Below are 22,456 nucleotides of genomic sequence, written 5' to 3'. Positions count from 1 at the left end.
ACCCTAACAACAAGATATTATCTGGCACAAAATGCCAACAAGTGCCCAGATGGAGTAACCCTGTGGTAGAGCTTGGTAGCTGTGTCTTGGGAGCCACATGATGGGCTGTGATTATCCTTGCTTAGACCTTACAAGGACCCTAGTGTAAATCCTTTTCCTCACTAGCCAAGCAATGTTCAAACCGACAGAGATTTATTTCATTAATTTTCTATTTGTTTAATAAACAGACTTAAAGCACTGGAGGGAAAAATATTCAAGCAGTGAGGTAAGACGAAAACTATTAGTAACACTAGGTTGACTTAAGTGAATGGTAGGAAACAACCTCTGCCATCAGGAAGTGAGTTGTAGAAACTGAAAAAAAGTTAAGAGTGTTTAAAAAGCTCTGGTTCAAACAAATGTCTATGTGAACCAATGGGTAGCTTGAAAACAGTGAAGACATTTCCGTCTCTCATGTCTTTGATAGAATGGAAAGAGCTTTTATTTTCTTTAGTGCAGTGATCATTTATATTTTTCCCATGACATGCCCAGAAGTTTAAAGAATAACAAACTCCCAAGTGTAAACACAGAATTTTGTGAGAAAGTGAGCCCTCTGGATGAATCCTTATCATTGTATGTTTGGATAAAATAAGATTTCCATGCATTAAACAATACAGGACTTTCTATTTGAGAAGTAAGCTTCCAACACTTTGAAGGGCTGCAGTTATTTCTCCTCAAGGATGACAAACATAAGCGCCCCCAAGGTATGGCTCCTCCCTGTTCAAGTTCAATGCTCTAGTCTCAGTGCTCCTATCACTGGCCCTTGCTTGGCCTATTTTTACACTGTGAACTGTTCCATGTCACTTGTTTGGTAACACTCAACATCAACAAGTGCCACCAAATCAATACCAGAAGCCTGAAGATTAAAAAAAAAAAAGAATCAAAAGATATGTAGCCTGCTTTGTACCAAGCCACCTGAAACTAGGTGCTTCTTGTAATAATGAAAATGTGAGGCCATGTGGACAGGAGAGATAGTTCCAGATTCCTGAAGAAGGCTAACGGCCAATTGGTCTCAGGTACACCAAATGTGGTTTTAGGTTCCTGACTGGGATCCCCAGAAGAAAGAGTGCACAGCATACTCAAGGAGGTATGAAAATGCTCTGGAATCCCCAAATCATCTCATCATCAAGGACAGTTTTTAGCAATTTCAAAAGGATGTATATTCGTTTCCAAGGGATACCTTAAAAAGTATCACAAACTAGGTGGCTTAAAGCAATAGAAATTTACAGTCTCATGGTTCTGGAGTCTGGATGTCCAAAATCAAAAGGTCAGCAGGGCCATGCTCCCTCTGAAACCTGCAGGGGAATCCATCCTTGTCTCTCCCTAGCTTCTGGTTTTCTGGCAATCTTTGGCATTACTTGGCTTACAGCTGCATAACTCAAATCAATCATATGGCCTTCTCCTTGTGTCTTCACATTACCATCTACTTATAAGGATACCAGCCATCTCAGATGGGGAGCCCACTTCTACACCAGTGTGACCTCATCCTAATTATATCTACAAGACCCTGTCTCCAAATAAGGTCACATTCTGAGGTACTGGGGATTAGGACTTCATCGTATCTTTTTGAGAGGAACACAATTCAATGCATAACAGGATGTAAACTAGGAGTGTATATTTTTGTTATTAGAGCAGGGAAATTTAACTTAAATTTTCAAAGTGTAATACAAACCCAAGGATCATTTATTCTCCCTCCTAAGAAGAGCAAAAGATGGAAAAACCTGGTGGTTGCCTTCAGGTGAAAGGCAAAAGGAAAGGAAGAATAAGGCAAAAAGGAATTAATCTAAAGCAAAGAGAGTCTTGTCTGCTTGGTGTTGCTGCCACTTTCGGACACATCCAGTCACTCAGTCAGCTGGAGCATCTTCTCCCCCAGGGCATGTATGCCTCATGTTTACATTAAACTCCAGAAGGCTAATGCACATGCAAGAGATGAGCTAATCCTTCTTATTTGCTTAATGGCAGAATGGAAAATAAGCACCCACCTGCACAAAATGGTTTCAGGAATGCCAAGAGGTTCTCCTGTTCCAAGATAGCTCCTCCATCCTCCCAACACTGCTACCGAAATCCCTGACACTTCCCCACTTCTCCTGGTTTGGGTGCCTGGGCCAGAAGTTCCTGATGTAGTATTGACCATTGCCCCTGGCACTGTCCCAAATATCTTGCATAAGTTAAGTCATTTAATACACAGAATTATCTTATGAAGTATATACCATTATACCCACAATTTACAGATAAGAAACTAAGGCACAGGGAGATTTAGTAGCTTAGCAAAGCTGAGATTCAAAGCAGCCCTCATGCTATCAAGCAGGGTACCATATTGCCTTTCAACAGCAGAGAGCAACACAGTAACTAACTTAATATCATGCCCACTCAGGTCTGAGTGTTAGATTTTTCAGATGCTCTCACCTAGCAAAGAGCTAAGACAGCCTAAGACAGTTTTTTTTTTTCTTTCTCAAAGTGTCTTACCTATAACCACTTGCATCAAAATGAGGGAGGAGGTACAGACACCAGGACCCTACTGTCAGACACAACCGATTCAGAATCTCAGTGCCAAGAAATCTGCATTTTAACAAAGAAATGAGTGGACTAATGTTTGAGAACCACTGGCCCTACAGGAATGGAATAGGGAAAGGTACAATGTTATGGTAAACCAGAAAAAGCCACAGAGAGGTGACAAGGCAATGGGGACCCTCGTAACCAATGGTCAATGACTCAGGGGGTCCTGACCAGAGAAGAGCTTGGTTGCTGGAGAGTGAGGGTAATGCTGAGCATGGAGGTTTGAGAGCAGAAGGAGGCCAGCCACATCCTCTGGCTTGGATTCACATGCCCTGTCCTGGTAGAAATGGTTATACTGAGTCAGGGCAGCATTTTCTGTTAGTTTGGATGGGAAGCATGGTTGCAGGCAAGGGAGAGCAACCAGAGCACGTGGATTCAGAAATTCCTATGTGACTCTGATTAAGCAGGGCTTCATAAGCAGAATAAGGACTGGTGTGGGGTTAAAGAGAGTTGTGTGATGGAGGATCCAAGAGACCTAAGTCCTGCGTTTGGTTCAGTCACTGATTACAACCTCCCTGAGACTCAGGTTCCTGGTCTGTAAAATGGGGGAAATAACACCTGCCTTGAAGGTCCTCACATACAGGATGTGATGAACCAATTAAGGCATATAGTACTCTATAATGTATGTCATTGCTTTTCCAAAACCTCTGTACAACTCTCCTGCCTCAGAATATATCCTCCACACTCATGCCCTAAGTCCATTAATGACACAATAAAGGACAGTTGGAGATGATGCTCTGCCTTGCTCTGTGCATCCCCCTATACCCCTGCCAGGAAAAAGAACATAGTCACCTAAATTCATTCTAAAGTACAAATTACAATGTAGGCCTCCTGCACTGGGGAAACACACACACACATACACACACACACACACACACACACACACACACACACACAGGAAAACATGAGGAAAAGTGGAGACTAGAGACACCAAAGAACAAATTCACTCTCCTCACTCTATCTCTTCCCCACTGGTGTGCTCTACTGATCCCCCGAAGAGCTGGACTGCTACTTCTGCTTCTACCCCTGCTTCCCCTCCTCAACATACTCCAGTGCGTGCCCCCTGTTTTGGGGCCAGATCTACACAACTGTAGTTATTCAGATCATTGAGGCAAAACCCAACAAAGCAACAACATGCTTTAATCAATATTTTCTAAATCATTCTTCCTTAAAGCTGAAGACTTCTGAGTTTGAATTGCCCCCTCCTCTGTAGGCTTTCCATGCCGTTCAAGTAACTTAAATGATAACCAACCCTACACTTCATTTTGATCAGATTGTGGTATTATAGAGCTATGGTGAAAAGAACATCTCTTTTAATAAAATGGGATACCAAAAATATCGATAAATAAAAGTACACTTGTGAAATTGGAAAAGAACTCATAGTAGATAATATGATAGTTAATGTATGCCTACATTCTTTCAATGGACATTTATAGCTCCTTTAAAATATTATACATATTGAAGGAATATTTGCTAATTAATGTGTGCATAGTACTACTAGGAATTGTGGAGGATACCAAGATGGGTACAACAGATACAGACCTACCCTAGGTCTTGGTTTGGTCCATTCATTTATTAGTTAAGTGACCTTTCCTTATTGGGGAAATAAAAGATTATTTTCCTTTCTTGTTATGAAGATAACCTAGAATTTCACAAGTTTGTGAAGAGAAGCAGATGAGTGAAATAGGACACTATATGTATAAAATATCATTATTCTGAGGTCTCTGTAATGTCTGAGAAGCAACAACAGGGAGGTCAATCCAAAGAGAGACACTCAAGGGTCCCAGCTGGAGGCCCAGGCCAGGGACTGCAGGTCCCCTCTGCACCCCTCTTTCTACACCCAGCCCTCTTCTCTCACTCAGAGGTAGGTATATACCCACCTTTCTGTCCTCTTTCAGCTTGAAACCCTGGTTAGTAATGCAGCCCTCTCCCTTCAGGCAATCCTGTGCTCTCCCACAAGGTGAAGTTGCCTAGCACCTGCTACCCCAAAGCAGCCCAAGAACACTTCAATGTTCCCACCCCAGGTTTACATTTTTCCTAGGACCGTGTGTGGATCCTCTGGAAATCCAAGCAATCATAAGCATTAAGGATACAGTCCAGGCCTCCTCTTTTCAATCGGGGCTGCAAGAACACTGCAGCTTTTTTCCTACAGTGGTGCTAGTTCAGCCCAGTAAACAAATGGGTATTTTGCCTTTGCCCCTGAGAAAACACATAGGCATTAGAGCAAAGTTCCTGTGTTCTGGTAACATTTAATTGTGCTGGTTCTCAGCCCTCTCTACACCCACACACTCATGGACAACATTTATTCCACTGACTTCAAAGGCTGTTCAACATGTTGGAAATACGTGAGAGAACACTGAGGGGAGTTTGAAATTAGTCTCAACCCTCCTTCTGTATGTGTGGGTTTGGTTCATGTGTTAGGATTTTAGAAGTACGTATTTGATTTTTTTTTTTTTAATAAATTTATTTATTTATTTTTGGCTGCGTCGGGTCTTTGTTGCGGTGAGCGGGGGCTACTCTTTGTTGAGGTGCCTGGGGTTCTCATTGCAGAGCCTTCTCTTGTTGTGGAACACAGTCTCTAGGCACACGGGCTTCAGTAGTAGCTAACGGGCTCCAGACCGCAGGCTCAGTAGCTGTGGTGCATGGGCTTAGTTGCTCCGCGTCATGTGGGATCTTCCCGAAACCAGGGCTCGAACCTGTGTCCCTTGCATTGGCAGATGGATTCTTAACCACTGCGCCACCAGGGAAGTCCCCGTATTTGATCTTTAAAACATGCATTTGTTTATACTGGGTTTAGAGTCATGAAAAATAAATCAGGATTTCTATTGCCAGTTTTTGTGTTTTTCATAATAAATAGTAGTCATTCATCCTTGTCCAATAATAAATATTTATAGGTTTAAATTAGGAATAGCTTTTCAAGAGAATTTCCATTCATTCATTATCCATCAACTTCCAGATGCCAGCCAGCACATGAGGAGTTTCCAGAAAGAAGCAGGAAGCAGACTAGGGCTTCCAGGCATGGAGGGGAAAGAGTATCGGCAACAAAAAGAAGTTGTCACTAAATCCAAATGGATGTGTCATTCGCTAGGAATCATTTGCATAAGATTCCCCAGGCCCCAACCCAGAGGGTGTGATCTGAGTCTGAAATGGGCCTAAGCATCTGCATTTTAACAAGCATCCTCCCTCCAGTTGATTCTTTTGCAACACTACCCCTGTGCTGGTGCATTCAAGACATTATATTCAGAAGTCAAGATTCAGTGATGCGTCTTCTAGGTGGAGCTGGCTCTTAGTCCTTGGTGCATATCTGGGTAGAAAGCCAAGCACTTTATGGATATGTGCTGATAGCACGCACTATCAATTGCCTAAAACTTTTCTAATATTCAGTTTGATATGAATTGTAGAAAGTTGAAAATGCTGCATTTCCTTCTCATATAATTCTAGACTTTGCTCCAGGACCAAATTCCAGGATATTTATGTACATTCATTATATACATTTTTCTATAAGCTTAAAAATTAAATTATCTAACAGAAAAAAGAGCAATGTAATAGAAAATAAAACATGATCATCAAAATAAAGATGGTTTGTTTTAGTCATCTCTAGCCACATAACCAATGACCCCCAAATTTAGTAGCTTAGAACAACAAATATTTACCATCTAACAGTGTCAGAAATCCAAGTGTGACTTAACTGAGTAGTTCTGGTTCAGGGCCTCTCACAGGCTGCAGTCCAGGGGACAGGGCTGGAGTCATCTCAAAGCCCGACTAGGAGAAGACCCATTTCCAAGCTCACTCGCATGGCCAATGGTAGGATTCAGTTCCTCCCAGGCTGCTGGATTGAGGACTCAGTTTTTCAGTGGCTGTTGGCTAGAGTTCTCCCTCAGTTAACTTCCACACAGACCTCTCCATAGGGCCGCTCACAACATGGCAGCTGGCTTCCAGCAGAGCAAGCAAGCAAGAGAGCAAGAAAGGAAGCAAGATGATGCCATGGTCTTTTGTAACCTAATCTTGGAAGTGACCACCCCATCACTTTTGCCACATTTTACTATTTAGAAGCAAATCAATAAATCCAGCCCACACTAAAGGGGAGGGTGTTACACAAAGCATGAATACCAAGAAGTGGGGGAGGGGGGATCACTGGGAGTCATCTTAGATGCTATCACAGAATACATGAATTTGCTTTTTCATAGTCAATTTATCATCCTACTTACACTTTGCTAAAACTAAATGTTAATGTGAAACAAACTCTTCTGATACAGGTCAAGGAGTACATTCTGGGGGTAGAGTCTAGTAGTGTTGAAAAGATAGTTTGAGGTTATTAATTGAATTCAGGTTTCTATATGAGGAGCTGTACACCTACTATGCCAACCAATAGGAAAGAGTGTTAGTTACTATATCACTTAAGAATGCTCTCTGCTATAGGTAATAGAAAATCTGAAGAGCTGTGGCTTAAAAATAAGAGCATAAGGAGAAGTCTAGAGGCAGACAGCTACTGGCATTGTTTCAGTAGTTTGGTAATAGCAAAAGCAGCATCTTCTATTCTCTTGGTCTTTTAATTATACATGTCACCTCATGGTCACAAGATGACTTCTCTACACTAAGGCAATACATCATTTTCTAAGTAGGATGAAAGGGGCAAAGGGCCACACCATATACCTCTGTTTCTTTTCATAAGGAAGATAAAGCTTTCCTGGAAGTCTTGCCCAGCAGACTTCTACTTAGATCTCATTGGCCAGAATTGGGTCACATGTCTACTCTAAACTGACCATTCACCAAGGAGACTAAGATTACCCTGGCAAGTCTATAAACAACTATAACTTAACTCTGAGATAAAAGAATTATTTCCAAGACCTGAATAAACGAAGATTCACTTGGCAGAGAAGTGGGACTATGGATTTAGAGCAGGCAACACACATCTTCTGTAAACATCTTATTTGTTATTATTTATGTGCTCCATATATCCAATACAATCACAATTTTGTGATTTTTTCACAATTTTGACAAAAGTCTAAAAAGATATTTTCCCACAGAAACAGACAAGGCAAGCATCATTGCTTGTTAAATCTCAAATATACTTAAAGTTTCCTTCTTGAAAATTCCTTATTCGTAAATAAAATGTTCAAATTTTGAGAAAAAAAATGACCCCATGGTTTTTTAATCCTGTGTACATATAAAATGTTTTTTAAATATTTCCATTGCATACATTTAACAAGATGAAATCTTCTGAGACTTACTGTATTAGCCAGCTATTACTAAAACACAATGAGATAGATTGCTTTTCTTGAACATCTGCTGATAGATTTTTGTTAACTTATGTTTCCAAAATTATAGCATCATAAGTCAATGTTGCACAAAAGTATTTAATGTCATTTATAAAAATCTAGTTATATAAACTGTTGACTCCTTATAAAGCATCTATTAAGACACAGAAATATCACTGAAGCATATTTATGCCTTTGATCTTGCAGTCTGCATTATGATTCGGGCCAGAGGCACAACTTGTTCCATAGATTACAGAACAGAAAATCAGTTCTTGGAGAAGCTGTTCAACCTCATCTGAGGCATCCCATTCTAGAAACTAAATGGCACCTGCATGTCTTGGTTTTTGTGTTTGTTTAAAAGCAAATCTCTAACTGCTGTTCTGCTCCAAATCTAGGTGAGCAGATAAAGTTCTGCTCTGAGCAAGACCTGCCCTCCTATAGAGGGATAAGAGGAGCATGTCCCTGAGGGAACGGGACGCCAGAGTGACAGCTTTGATAAGGGATAAATCAAACCAATGATGCATGTGAACGATGAGCACACTGGGGATTGTCAGAAACAGGCATCATCATTCATTCAGTGATGTTCAAATTCACATACAAGCCTAGCTGCCTTTTACATTGACTACAGAATGTAGCATCCAGATGATTGAGGATGTATGGTGACAGCAGACAGCTGTGGAAGAGCCTAGGAGAGTTTCTAAGTCTGAATTCCAATCCTGAGCCTGCCATTAAGTGGGAAAGTATTCTTGATCCAGTCATCTGACAGCTTTGCCATAGCTTTCTCTATCTCAAATGGGACTCCTTTTCTTTAAGGATTCCTTCAGCTTTAAATACCTATGAATCTGCTAAAGCAACTATGCTTTGACTGATGGAATTGTGAACTACCTTTAGATGGAATGACTGATTACTAACAGAACTTTGTTGGGTTCAGTGCATTATGAATACATATCAAAATGTACAATGAGGATATTTTTCAAAATATTCCCTCCAGTTTTCTTCACCCTAGATAAATGTACAGAAATGTCTGTATTAGTGTTGAGAAAAGGACACTTCTCCTAACCTCACACAGAGATACATTTCAAGTCTATGTCTTAGAAGACAGTGAGAGACTTACAGGAGACCTAGAGATATGAATGGGGTAGGCAGAGAAGGGACCTGGGGAGAGAGATGTAAGTTCCTAGGGAAATTATGTGGAGGGCAGGGCTGGACCTAGGCCTGGGAATCAGGAAGTTACAGTTTTAATTTCAGCCTTTCCACTGATTCACTTGGGACCTTGAGAATGTCTGGCCCATTTAAATCGTGCCTCAGTTTCCTTATCTGCCATTTAGAGAGAGTCCTTGGCTAGGTGCCCAGGATTGTGAGAACATAATGTTCAGGGCCATGGAAATTCAATCAGTACCAAAAATGCAAAACATCCTAGTTACTAGATGTCCTAACTTAAAATGGAAACATTAACAAGAGTAATTCCTTTAATAATCAAAATGTGAATGTTTTAGAAAGCATATCTATATGGGTGAAAATTAGCGAATAAGGCTACTGGAAGAGCTTATAGTCCTAGGGATACATAAGCAAAAAAAGGTCAAACTTGGGGTGGGACAAGTTCCAGTTTTGCCACTTATCATCCTTGTGTCCTTGGGTAATTTCTTAACCTCCCACAGTAGCCTCATATGTAAAATGAGAATAAGAGCACGCATCTCAGAGGGTTGTGTTAAAGATGATTACAGATGGAAGTTAGCTCTTTTGAAGCACTGATGAGGTTTGAATTCACAGCCACCATATACTTTGCAGCTGATAGTTTCTCTTATTGCAATTAAAAAGCTTAGTCACCCAGAGCAAGTACTTTTTTTAATGCCCTTTATTAAGCATTTACTGTATTGCAATGCTCTATCCCTATGCTAAGCACTTTGCATAAATTTTCTCATGTTCTCCTCACAAAAACCTATTACTATTACTGCTGCAGAAATGGAGGTGGAGAGAAACGAAACATTATTTCTGGCTTCATTGTGTTTCCTTAACCTGCCTTTTTTTTCTCAGCTGCATCTAATTGGTTGTACTTTTAATATTATTTTAAGCCACTTAAAGTTTTTAAGACTAAAGCAGCAACTAACTGAATATATTTATATAACATGTTAGTTTTGTCATGTTGCTGTCCACCCCTGGAGACCTGCTCTAAATTTACTTGGATATTTGAGGATAAATAAATCATGCTCACTGCAGTTTCTGGAAAGCATTAAAAAACACTAAACTTGCTTTGAAATAATCAAAGCAAGTTAAAATAAAGCTTAAGAATTTCCAAAATATTCATTGAAAAAAGCATTTATGTTTAGAAAAATTAACTTATCATTGAGAAATCTTACACACATGCATATGTTCAGAGATCTTCACTAAGGACCAATTGTGTATATATGTGTATGACCTCATTGTAACACGCTCCTCAGAGACCACACTGTGGGTATTCTTACAGTTACCAAAGGGTTAAATTCAGTAAACTCTTTTTTGTTAATGTACCATTTAATTATGAAATACTATAATCGTCTTAGAGAAAATTTGAAAAATATTTTTTTAAGCAATGTGGTATTGAAGAAAGAGTCGGTATCTTTCAAACCAGATTAGAAATTCAAATCCACCTCTTATTTACCTGGACAACTTATTAAACCTTACATTTTTCTATGAAATGGGAATAATAAATTACAGAGTTGCTGTAAGTTAAATGAGAACAGTGTTTGATCATGATAGCCAATCAACAAATGTTAGCAACTATCCATTCCCTTGGAAAAGAATCTCTAGGCAGACGTGCTTAAATTCTGTTCTGTAAAGAGATAGGAATCCTCTGTTCCCATAAAGTGCTTACCAGCCTTCTTTGGTAATAGACTCTTTTCTAAGAAAAAGCAATGGACCCTTTTCTATTGTACACTCAAAATGTATGCACCCACTTCAGGGCATTCGTGGACCAACACTGCCCATCCTTTGACTCAGATTAAGAACACCTGCTCTAGCGCATTCATTCTGACTTCACCAAATCCTCTTACAAAATAAGGTCATCTTTAAAAAATAAAATTCTTTGGGTACCTTTCAGTTGAATGAAGGAAAACAGCAGGGCTTTATTTTTAATAGCTCTAGGAAAATGCATTATCTGAGCAAAACCCCACAGTAGACAAGTAAACTGCACAGAAACTTCATTAAAGGACTGATCTGACTTGCCACATATTTAGAACAGCCTTTGAAAACACACAAGTAAATGTTTACTTCTGAGTCTAGATCTAAATGAAGAAAGAAAACATTAGAACAACAATAAATTTACTTAGCTTCATTTAGATAATTGTGGACATACCATTTTTATATATTACATATTCTTAGGACATTGGACAACAGATCAAGAAACAGAATGTTCTAGAAAATAAACCTTAACTATTGGTAAGTATTATGTACTCTTTACGAAAGAGGTTTTGTTGTGTTGAATCAAAAGTGGCTCCTTGGCACTGAGAGGCTCCATGGAGTCACCCAAGTCCTAATTCCCTAATCCTGAGATTAGCTGGATTGCTGCTAGCAGTCATCAACTTGTTTGGATTTCAAACTACATTAGATCCCTTCATATTGCTGCCACCACCAAGCAGTTAAGCTGGCTCTGTCCTATTCTTTTGGTGGTAATTTTTTTACCCTATGTTTCAGTTTAGTCTATATAATCCTTCCAGAGGGATAAAAGCTCCTGGGAATTAATTGCTTAAGTGAACACGTACTGTGGGAGAGAACGCTATTTGGGAAAGGGGCCAAGTTCGCATTCTGTCCCCACCATTGCTTTGTGTTTGACTTCAGGAAGTCACCTTCACCTCTCTAAACCTAAGTATCTTCTTTTGTAAAATGACAACCTACCTTCCCAGATTGGTTTGAAATCCCAGATCACATGGAGACAATGCATGTAGAAGCACGTGGTAACTGTTAAGTGCTATGTGACTGCAAACTCATTTGATTACTTCCTAGTGGCCACCAAAAGGGACTAGTACAGGTGTGGACCACTGATGTTTGCATCTGTCCTTATTCATAACCTTACTATTTGCTCAATTCAAAAATTAAGTTCTCTCGACATTTTCTTAGCTGCCTTCCTAATTTTCTTCTTGCTTTTAATGTCACCTCTGCTCTCTAGCAGGAAAACCTGAAGCTCAAAGCTCACCTTAGGCTTTTCTCTCTCCCTATCCTTGAAGTAATTAAGTCCTGTGGATTCTTCCTTTAACATCCTGAAATTCATTATTTATTCTTTTCTTTTTTCTTTTTCATGGCCTATTCTAGTTTTGGCCCTACCATCTCAAACTTGAGATACAGCAAGAATCTCTCTGCCTTGAGTCTCTTCCTTTTTTCTCAGGCTGGACACTGATATCAAATTCATGTTGATAAATGACTGCATTGATTGTGGCTGTATTCCTCCGCTCCAACATCTTCAATAGACCCCCACTGTATATAAAATAAAATTGAATCTGGCCTCAACCCATCTTTCCAGAAGGGCCACACAGGTCTATCTGCCTGTGACACTCACTGTATCATCCTTCCTTGCTCCTGGGGCCTTGCTCACTGCATTTTCAAGATCCCTTCTTCCTTCCTTTCCAAATCATACCCCTTTTCCAATCCCTGCTCAGGTCCCACCACCCCATGAAGACTCCTTGAATCCTCAGAGCTCACAATGATCTAATTTCCTGAAGATATTCTACCAGTTGAATGTTTGAAGAGTTGATAATCAGTTATGAACTAACTACCCTTTAACACTGTGTGTGTAGTTGTCTTGGAGTCAATTAACTTAGGTCATGTCATTTACATTTTATTGAGTGCCATGTATACTTATCCATGTTGCTGGGTTTTACTTGAAGGCAGGAATTTTATCATATCCATTTAGTTTCCCTCAGAGCAGCAGTTTTCAACCTTTCACACAGCAAAGAAGCACCTGGAGGACATGTTAGAAAATCTCCTTGATGCCACTCCTAGGGATTTTTGTGGGGCCCAAATCTCTGAATTTCCTACAAATTCCAAGCGAGGCTTATGCTGCTGGGTGCCTTTTAGCATCTTACACAGAACCTGTACATAAAAGCTAATATATATTTATGCATACTCAGAAATGGTTTTTTTTTCTTTTCTTCTTCTATTTCATGCTCATGTTCTGTCACTTCTTCCTTTTAGATTGATTTTGAAGATGTGATTGCAGAACCAGAAGGGACACACAGTTTCGATGGCATCTGGAAGGCCAGCTTCACCACCTTCACTGTGACGAAGTACTGGTTTTACCGTTTGCTGTCTGCCCTCTTTGGCATCCCAGTGGCACTCATCTGGGGCATTTATTTTGCCATTCTCTCTTTTCTGCACATCTGGGCAGTTGTACCGTGCATTAAGAGTTTCTTGATTGAGATTCAGTGCATCAGCCGTGTCTATTCCATCTACGTCCACGCCTTCTGTGACCCGCTATTTGAGTCTATTGGCAAAATATTCAGCAATATCCACATCAACACGCAGAAAGAAATATAAATGACATTTCAAGGATAGAAGTATATCCGATTCTTTTTTTCCCTTTTAATTTTCTTGGTGCCAATTTCAAGTTGTTAGCAACAATATATGAATGAATTTTCTTGGTTCAGAGCAAAGAAATCACTCAGTTTTCATAACTATTATTTGTCTCTTCTGAGCTATGTCTTCTATTTTTGGGGTGGTATGAATTTTTAAAACCCACTTAAAATATTTTCCTTACATTTGGATCATTGTTTTATTGGCTGAGATATGAGCCTATCGTTGAAAGATAATTTGAGAGAAATATGAAGAACTGAGGAGGAGAAAAAAAAAAGAACTAACAACCTCAACTGCCTGTTCTAAAATGTTGATCATTTTATGGTAAGGGAAGAATTCCAGGCTATTGCCATTGAGTGTACAGGTATGTGGGCAGTTTTCAACCAACTCTTCCCTCTGAACTGTTAGTGAATTGCTGCCATTCACTTTAATGATCCAGTGGAATCTAGTGATCTTTATCAAGTTAGAAAATATAATCTGTACATGATCCGACTAATGCCTTACTCTCCTGAAATTTTAACCTGTGATACTTTCTGTGCCTGAATATTTGTTATATAGATGGTGACACCTAAGTGCCTTCCTGTTCTTCAGGTTTTCCTTTTCAAATAGGGTCCACCTCATCAACTTTCATTAGGTCAGCAGCCTCCCTGAAGACCAAAATTAGAAAAATCCATTACCTAGTTCTTCACACTTGTTTCTGACTCTGAGATACAGAATCAGATGAAGTTCATGTCTGCACTTGATGACACAACACCTTTACCCATATCGAGTATGGTCCACATCAGCCCCATTAAACGAATTAAGGTGGATAAATGGGGCCAAGCCCTCTCTGGGCTGGCAGGAGTAGAAGCCAACTTTCCCCGCCTCTCACCAGCTGAATGAGGTCAGCATGTCTATTCAGCTTCGTTTATTTTCAAGAATAATCACGCTTTCCTGACTCCAAACTAATCCATCACTGGGGTGGTTTAGTGGCTGAACATTGTGTTCCCTTTTCAGCTGATCAGTGGGCCTCTGGGGAAGGGCTCATAAAATGGAGGCCATTGTGTGAGACTGTCAGAGTTGTTGCAAATGTGACCTCTTCAAAGTAAAGCACTTGCAACTGTTTGTAATGCTGTGACACATGGCCCCTCCCCCTGCCAGGAGCTTTGGACCTAATCCAAGCATCACTTTGCTCAGAGAGAAGATGGGGGAGGAGGCAGTAATAAAAGATTGAGGTAATTTTGCTGGAATAAATTCAAATTCTTCTGAACTCAAACTGAGGAATTTTACCTGTAAACCTGAGTCATACAGAAAGCTGCCTGGTACATCAAAAAGCTTTTTATTCCTCCTGCTCATATTAAGAGTCTTCCCAGGGGGACTTTATTTTTAACCTTCAGTTATGCTTTTATTTTTATTTCCATACAACTGTTGGAATTCTGCTTGTTTTTTTTTTTGTTTGTTTGTTTGTTTGTTTTTTGGCCTCTTCCAGTTTTCCTGACACTTTAATTGCCAACCTGTTACCTACTTAGGTTTTTTGCATTTAAAACAGACACTGGCATGGACATAGTTTTACTTTTAAACTGTGTACATAACTGAAAATGTACTATACTGAAATATTTTTAAGTGCAAAGATATTTTTATCTTTATATGAGGAAAATCACTTGGGAAATTGCTTTGTGATTCAATCTGTAAACTGTGTATCCCAAGACATGTCTGTTCTATATAGATGCTTAGTCCCTTGTACAAATCAAGTGCTGGTCCAAAAGATAGCTGAAATTTTATATGCTTACTGATATTTTACACTTTTTTATCCTGCATGTCCTGTAAAGTTATAAGTCTACACAATAAAAATGTTTAACAGTTTGTCAGCTTTATTATTTTTCCTCAAAACAGGTCTGTATGTGTTGATTTCTGTGGGGTGTGTGTGTGTGTGTGTGTGTGTGTATGTGTGTACTGAGCATATTCATGGTGTGTGTACATATTTGTAGTATGTTTTGGGGGGTGGTGGTCTTCCAGTTTTCAAGACCACATTTTCCACATTTAGTTGGGCTCTTTCTTCTAAGGCCATCAACATTCATGAGTTACTTCAGGTGAAAGTTATAATTAATAAGAAATATTTGTTTAGCAGCTTACTCAATGTTTTGTTTTATGTCATCTAATTTGAGCTCCCAACAACTTTATGTGATAGATATTAACTTTCTCCATTGATAAATGATACATTCAGGGAGGGGGCTTTGCTTTGAATTTTTGCCATTTCTTTTTTTTTTTTTTTTTTTTTTTTTTTTTAAATTTAATTTATTTATTTATGGCTGTGTTGGGTCTTCGTTTCTGTGTGAGGGCTTTCTCTAGTTGTGGCAAGCGGGGGCCACTCTTCATCGCGGTGCACAGACCTCTCACTATCGCGGCCTCTCTTGTTGCGGAGCACAGGCTCCAGACACGCAGGCTCAGTAATTGTGGCTCACGGGCCCAGTCGCTCCGCGGCATGTGGGATCCTCCCAGACGAGGGCTCGAACCCGTGTCCCCTGCATTGGCAGGCAGATTCTCAACCACTGCGCCACCAGGGAAGCCCTTTGCCATTTCTTAACTGGAATTTTTTAAGATGCACATTTCAGAATAATTTATTTTGGCCTTGGCTAAGTTTACATTAAGAGCTTCTGTATTAGTCACAGTGCTCCACAGAAACAGAACCAATAGGAAATACATATATGAAATATACATATATGAATATATTAGGAAACTACATATAGAGAAAGAGAGAAAGAGATTAAGGAATAAGAAACTGGTCCATACAAGTTAAGGAAGCTAAAAAGTCTCAAGGTCTTCAGGGTAAGTCAACAAGCTGGAGACCCAGGAGAACTGATGGTGTAGTTCCAGTCCAAAAGTTGGCAGGCTGAGACCCAGGAAAAGCTTATGTTTCACTTTGAGTTCAAAGGCAGGACAAAACCAATGTTACAGTACAAAAGAATTCAAGCAGTAGGAATTCTCTCATACTCAGGAAAGGATCAGTCTTTTTGTTCTATTCATTCCTTCAACTAATTGGATGAGGCCCACCCACATAAGAGAGGGCAATCTGCTTTACTCAGTCTACCAATTTATTTTTTTTATGTTTTTTTTTCCTTATTAGTCATCCATTTTATACACATCAGTGTATACATGTCAATCCCAATCTCCCAATTCATCACACCACAACCCCCACCTCCTGCCACTTTCCCCTCTTGGTGTCCATATGATTTTTCTCTACTTCTGAGTCTCAATTTCTGCTCGGCAAACCAGTTCATCTGTACCATTTTCTAGGTTCCACATATATGCATTAATATACGATATTTGTTTTTCTCTTTCTGACTTATTTCACTCTGTATGACAGTGTCTAGATCCATCCACATATCTACAAATGACCCAATTTTGTTCCTTTTTATGGCTGAGTAATACTCCATTGTATATATGTACCAATCTTCTTTATCCATTCGTCTGTCGATGGGCATTTAGGTTGCTTCCATGACCTGGCTATTGTAAATAGTGCTGCAATGAACATTGGGGTGCATGTGTCTTTTGAAATTATGGCTTTCTCTGGGTATGTGCCCAGTAGTGGGATTGCTGGGTCATATGGTAATTCTATTTTTAGCTCTTTAAGGAACCTCCATACTGTTCTCCATAGTGGCTGTATCAATCTACATTCCCACCAAGAGTGCAAGAGGGTTCCCTTTTCTCCACACCCTCTCCAGCATTTGTTGTTTGCAGATTTTCTGATGATGTCCATTCTAACTGGTATGAGGTGTACCTCATTGTAGTTTTGATTTGCATGTCTCTAATAATTAGTGATGTTAAGCAGCTTTTCATGTGCTTCTTGGCCATCTGTATGTCTTCTTTGGAGAAATGTCTATTTAGGTCTTCTGCCGATTTTGGGATTGGGTTGTTTGGTTTTTTTAAATATTGAGCTGCATGAGCTGTTTATATATTTTGGAAATTAATCCTTTGTCCGATGATTCACTTGCAAATATTTTCCCCCATTCTGAGGGTTGTCTTTTCATCTGGTTTATGGTTTACTTTGCTATGCAAAAGCTTTTAAGTTTCATTACGTCCCATTTGTCTACTTTTGTTTTTATTTCCATGACTCTAGGAGGTGGATCAAAGGATATCTTGCTGTGATTTATGTCAAAGAGAGTTCTTCCTATGTTTTCCTCTAAGAGTTCTACAGAGCCCAGTCTTACACTTAGGTCTCTAATCCACTTTGAGTTTATTTTTGTGTATGGTGTTAGGGAGTGTTCTAATTTCATTCTTTTACATGTAGCTGTCCAGTTTTCCCAGCAACACTTATTGAAGAGACTGTCTTTTCTTCATTGTATATCCTTGCCTCCTTTGTCACAGATTAGTTGACCATAGGTGCATGGGTTTATCTCTGGGCTTTCTATCCCGTTCCATTGATCTATATTTATGTTTTGGGGCCAGTACCATATTGTCTTGATTACTGTAGCTTTTTAATATAGTCTGAAGTCAGGGAGTCTGATTCCTCCAGCTCCGTTTTCTACCCTCAAGACTGCTTTGGCTATTCGGGGTCTTTTGTGTCTCCATACAAATTTTAAGACTTTTTGTTCTAGTTCCGTACAAAACGCCATTGGTAATTTGACAGGGATTGCATTGAATCTGTAGATTGCTTTGTGTAGTATAGTCGTTTTCACAATATTGATTCTTCCAGTCCAACAACATGGTATATCTCTCCATCTGTTGGTATCATCTTTAATTTCTTTCATCAGTGTCTTATAGTTTTCTGCATACAGGTCTTTTGTCTCCCTAGGTAGGTTTATTCCTAGGTATTTTATTCTTTTTATTGCAGTGGTAAGTGGGAGTGTTTCCTTAATTTCTCTTTCAGATTTTTCATCATTAGTGTACAGAAATGCAAGAGATTTCTGTGCATTAATTTTGTATCCTGCAACTTAACCAAATTAATTGATTAGCTTTAGTAGTTTTCTGGTGGCATCTTTAGGATTCTCTATGGATAGTATCATGTCATCTGCAAACAGTGACAGTTTTACTTCTTTCCCAATTTGTGTTCCTTTTATTTCTTTTTCTTCTCTGATTGCCATGGCTAAAACTTCCAAAACTATGTTGAATAATAGTGGTCAGAGTGGACATCCTTGTCTTGTTCCTGATCTTAGAGGCAATGCTTTCAATTTTTCACCATTGAGAATGATGTTTGCTGTGGGTTTGTCATATATGGCCTTTATTATGTTGAAGTAGGTTCCCTGTATGCCCACTTCCTGGAGAGTTTTTATCATAAATGGGTGTTGAATTCTGTCAAAAGCTTTTTCTGCATCTATTGAGATGATCACATGGTTTTTATTCTTCAATTTGTTAATATGGTGTATCACATTGATTGATTTGCATATATTGAAGAATCCTTGCATCTCTGGGATAAATCCCACTTGATCATGGTGTATAATCCTTTTAATGTGTTGTTGGATTCTGTTTGCTAGTATTTTGTTGAGGATTTTTGCATCTATATTCATCAGTGATACTGGTCTGTAATTTTCTTTTTTTGTAGTATCTTTGTCTGTTTTGGTATCAGGGTGATGGTGGCCTTATAGAATGAGTTTGGGAGTGTTCCTTCTGCAATTTTTTGGAAGAGTCTGAGAAGGATGGGTGTTAGCTCTTCTCTAAATGCTTGATAGAATTCACCTGTGAAGCCATCTGGTCCTGGACTTTCCTTTGTTGGAAGATTTTTAATCAGAGTTTCAATTTCATTACTTGTGATTGGTCTGTTCATATTTTCTATTTCTTCCTGGTTCAGTCTTGGAAGGTTACACCTTTCTAAGAATTTATCCATTTCTTCCAGGTTGTCCATTTTATTGGCATAGAGTTGCTTGTAGTAGTCTCTCAGGATGCTTTGTATTTCTGCAGTGTCTGTTGTAACTTCTCCTTTTTCATTTCTAATTTTATTGATTTGAGTCCTCTCCCTCATTTTCTTGATGATTCTGGCTAATGGTTTATCAATTTTGCTTACCTTCTCAAAGAACCAGCTTTTAGTTTTATTGATCTTTGCTACTGTTTTCTTTGTTTCTATTTCATTTAGCTCTGCTCTGACCTTTATGATTTCTTTCCTTCTGCTAACTTCGGGTTTTGTTTGTTCTTCTTTCTCTAGTTCCTTTAGGTGTAAGGTTAGATTGTTTTTTGAGAATTTTCTTGTTTCTTGAGGTAGGCTTGTATAGCTATAAACTTCCCTCTTAGAAATGCTTTTGATGCATCCCATAGGTTTTGGATTGTCGTGTTTTCATTGTTATTTGTCTGTAGGTATTTTTTGATTTCCTCTTTGATTTCTTCAGTGATCTCTTGGTTATTTAGTAATATATTGTTTAGCCTCCGTGTGTTTGTGTTTTTTACATTTTTTTCGCTGTAATTCATTTCTAATCTCATAGCATTGTGGTCAGAAAAGATGCTTGATATGATTTCAGTTTTCTTAAATTTACTGAGGATTGATTTGTGATCCAAGATGTGATCTATCCTGGAGAATGTTCCGTGAGCTCTTGAGAAGAAAATGTAATCTGCTGTTTTTGGATGGAATGTCCTACAAATATCAATTAAATCTATCTAGTCTATTATGTCATTTAAAGCTTGTGTTTCCTTATTAATTTTCTGTTTGGATGATCTGTCCATTGGTGTAATTGAGGTGTTAAAGTCCCCCACTATTATTGTTTTACTGTCGATTTCCTCCTTTAGTGCTGTTAGCAGTTGCCTTATGTATTGAGGTGCTCCTATGTTGGGTGCATATATATTTATCATTGTTATATCTTCTTCTTGGATTGATCCCTTGATCATTATGCAGTGTCCTTCCTTGTATCTTGTAACATTATTTTAAAGTCTATTTTACCTGATATGCGTATTGCTACTCCAGCTTTCTTTTGATTTCCATTTGCATGGAATATCTTTTTCCGTCCCCTCACTTTCAATCTGTCTGTGTCCCTAGGTCTGAAGTGGGTCTCTTGTAGACAGCATATATATGGGTCTTGTTTTTGTATCCATTCAGCAAGCCTGTGTCTTTTGGTTGGAGCATTAATCCATTCACGTTTAAGGTAATTATCGATATGTATGTTCCTATGACCATTTTCTTAATTGTTTTGGGTTTGTTTTTGTAGGTCGTTTTCTTCTCTTGTGTTTCCCACTTAGAGAAGTTCCTTTAGCATTTGCTGTAGAGCTGGTTTGGTGGTGTTGAATTCTCTTAGCTTTTGCTTGTCTGTAAAGCTTTTGAGTTATCCATTGAATCTGAATGAGATCCTTGCTTGGTAGAGTAATCTTGGTTGTAGGTTCTTCCCTTTCATCACTTTAAGTATATCATGCCACTCCCTCTGGCTTGTAGAGTTTCTGCTGAGAAATCAGCTGTTAGCCTTATGGGAGTTCCCTTGCATGTTATTTGTTGTTTTTCCCTTGTTGCTCTCAATAATTTTCCTTCATCTTTAATTTTTGCCAAGTTGATTACTATGTATCTCAGCGTGTTTCTCCTTGGGTTTATCCTGTATGGGACTCTCTGCGCTTCCTGGACTTGGGTGGCTATTTGCTTTCTCATGTTAGAGAGGTTTTCGATTATAATCACTTCAAATATTTTCTCGGGTCCTTTCTCTCTCTCTTCTCCTTCTGGGACCCCTATAATGCGAATATTGTTGCATTTAATGTCTTCCCAGAGGTTTCTAAGGCTGTCTTCATTTCTTTTCATTCTTTTTTCTTTATTCTGTTCCACAGCAGTGAATTCCACCATTCTGTCTTCCAGGTCACTTACCCGTTCTTCTGCCTCAGTTATTCTGCTATTGATTCCTTCTAGTGTAGTTTCCATTTCAGTTATTGTATTGTTCATCTCTGTTTGTTTGTTCTTTAATTCTTCTGGATCTTTGTTAAACATTTCTTGCATCTTCTCAATCTTTGCCTCCATTCTTTTTCCAAGGTCCTGGATCATCTTCACTATCATTATTCTGAATTCTTTTTCTGGAAGATTGCCTATCTCCATTTCATGTAGTTGTTTTTCTGGGGTTTTATCTTGTTCCTTCATCTGGTACATAGCCCTCTGCCTTTACATCTTGTATTTCTGTGAATGTGGGTTTTGTTCCACAGGCTGCAGGATTGTAGTTCTTCTTGCTTCTGCTGTCTGTCCTCCCAGTCTACCAATTTAAATGTTAATCTCATCCGAGAACATCCTCATGGCAACACCCAGAATAATGTTTGACCAAATATCTGGGTACTCCAGTCAAGCTGACACATAAAATTAACCATCACAGCTTCCAAAAAAAATTTTTGCAAAGGGATCTTCTCCTAGTTTCTCTCCCCCTGAAACTCCTTTCATGTTGTTAACAGAGTCCCTCCCTTTGCTGGGCTCTCAAGCAAGCACTGAGGCTGATTATTTAATAACCCAGGCTGGCATTTGTGTTTACCCACTAAACCCATTTCTCATATGCAGTGTGGAGACATGCTTTTGACCGTGGCAGCATGTCAGATCTTGGCCAAAGTTATGCCAAAGTTATTCAAGAAGAATCAGTTTAGTGACTTTAAAGAAAAGCTTTTGTACAGCAAAGGAAACCATTGACAAAACAAAAAGACAGCATACTGAATGGGAGAAAATATTTGCAAATGATATGACTGATAAGGGGTTAATATCCAAAATATATAAACAGCTCATACAACTCAACATAAAAAAAATAAACAGCTTGATTGAAAAATGGGCAGAAGATCTGAATAGACATTTTTCCAAAGAGGAAATGCCGATGCCAACATGCTCATGAAAAGGTGCTCAGTATCACCAATCATTAGCATTAGGTAATGCAAATCAAAACCATAACGAGATATTACATCACATCTGTCAGAATGGCTATCATCAAAAAGAACACAAATAACAAATGTTGGAGAGGTTATGGAGAAAAGGGAACCCTCCTACACTGTTGGTGGGAATGTAAATTGGTACAACCACTGTAGAAAACAGTATGGAGCTTTCTCAAAGAACTAAAAATAGAACTACCATATGATCCAGCAATTCCACTCCTGGGTATATATCCTAAAAAACCAAAAACACTAACTTGAAAAGTAACACAAACCCCAATCTTCATAGCAGC

At 38.9% G+C, this 22,456-nt stretch overlaps 1 protein-coding gene across 2 annotated transcripts in view; it reads left to right on the top strand.

Moving 5' to 3' along the window:
• CAV1 (caveolin 1) overlaps nt 1-15,233 on the top strand; it is a 34,117-nt gene extending 18,884 nt beyond the window's left edge. For both annotated transcript variants that reach the window (XM_032643007.1, XM_032643008.1), the window contains exon 3: nt 13,014-15,233. In XM_032643007.1, coding sequence (XP_032498898.1) covers nt 13,014-13,355 — 342 coding nt within the window. In that variant the 3' untranslated portion in view covers nt 13,356-15,233. The remainder of the gene's footprint in view (nt 1-13,013) is intronic.
• Nucleotides 15,234-22,456: the final 7,223 nt, after the last annotated feature.

This window comes from Phocoena sinus, chromosome 9 (genome assembly GCF_008692025.1).
Source record: "Phocoena sinus isolate mPhoSin1 chromosome 9, mPhoSin1.pri, whole genome shotgun sequence".
NCBI classification, from domain to species: Eukaryota; Metazoa; Chordata; class Mammalia; order Artiodactyla; family Phocoenidae; genus Phocoena; species Phocoena sinus.
Note: the sequence above shows the minus strand (reverse complement) of the source record. Positions and strands in the feature narration are given on the sequence as shown.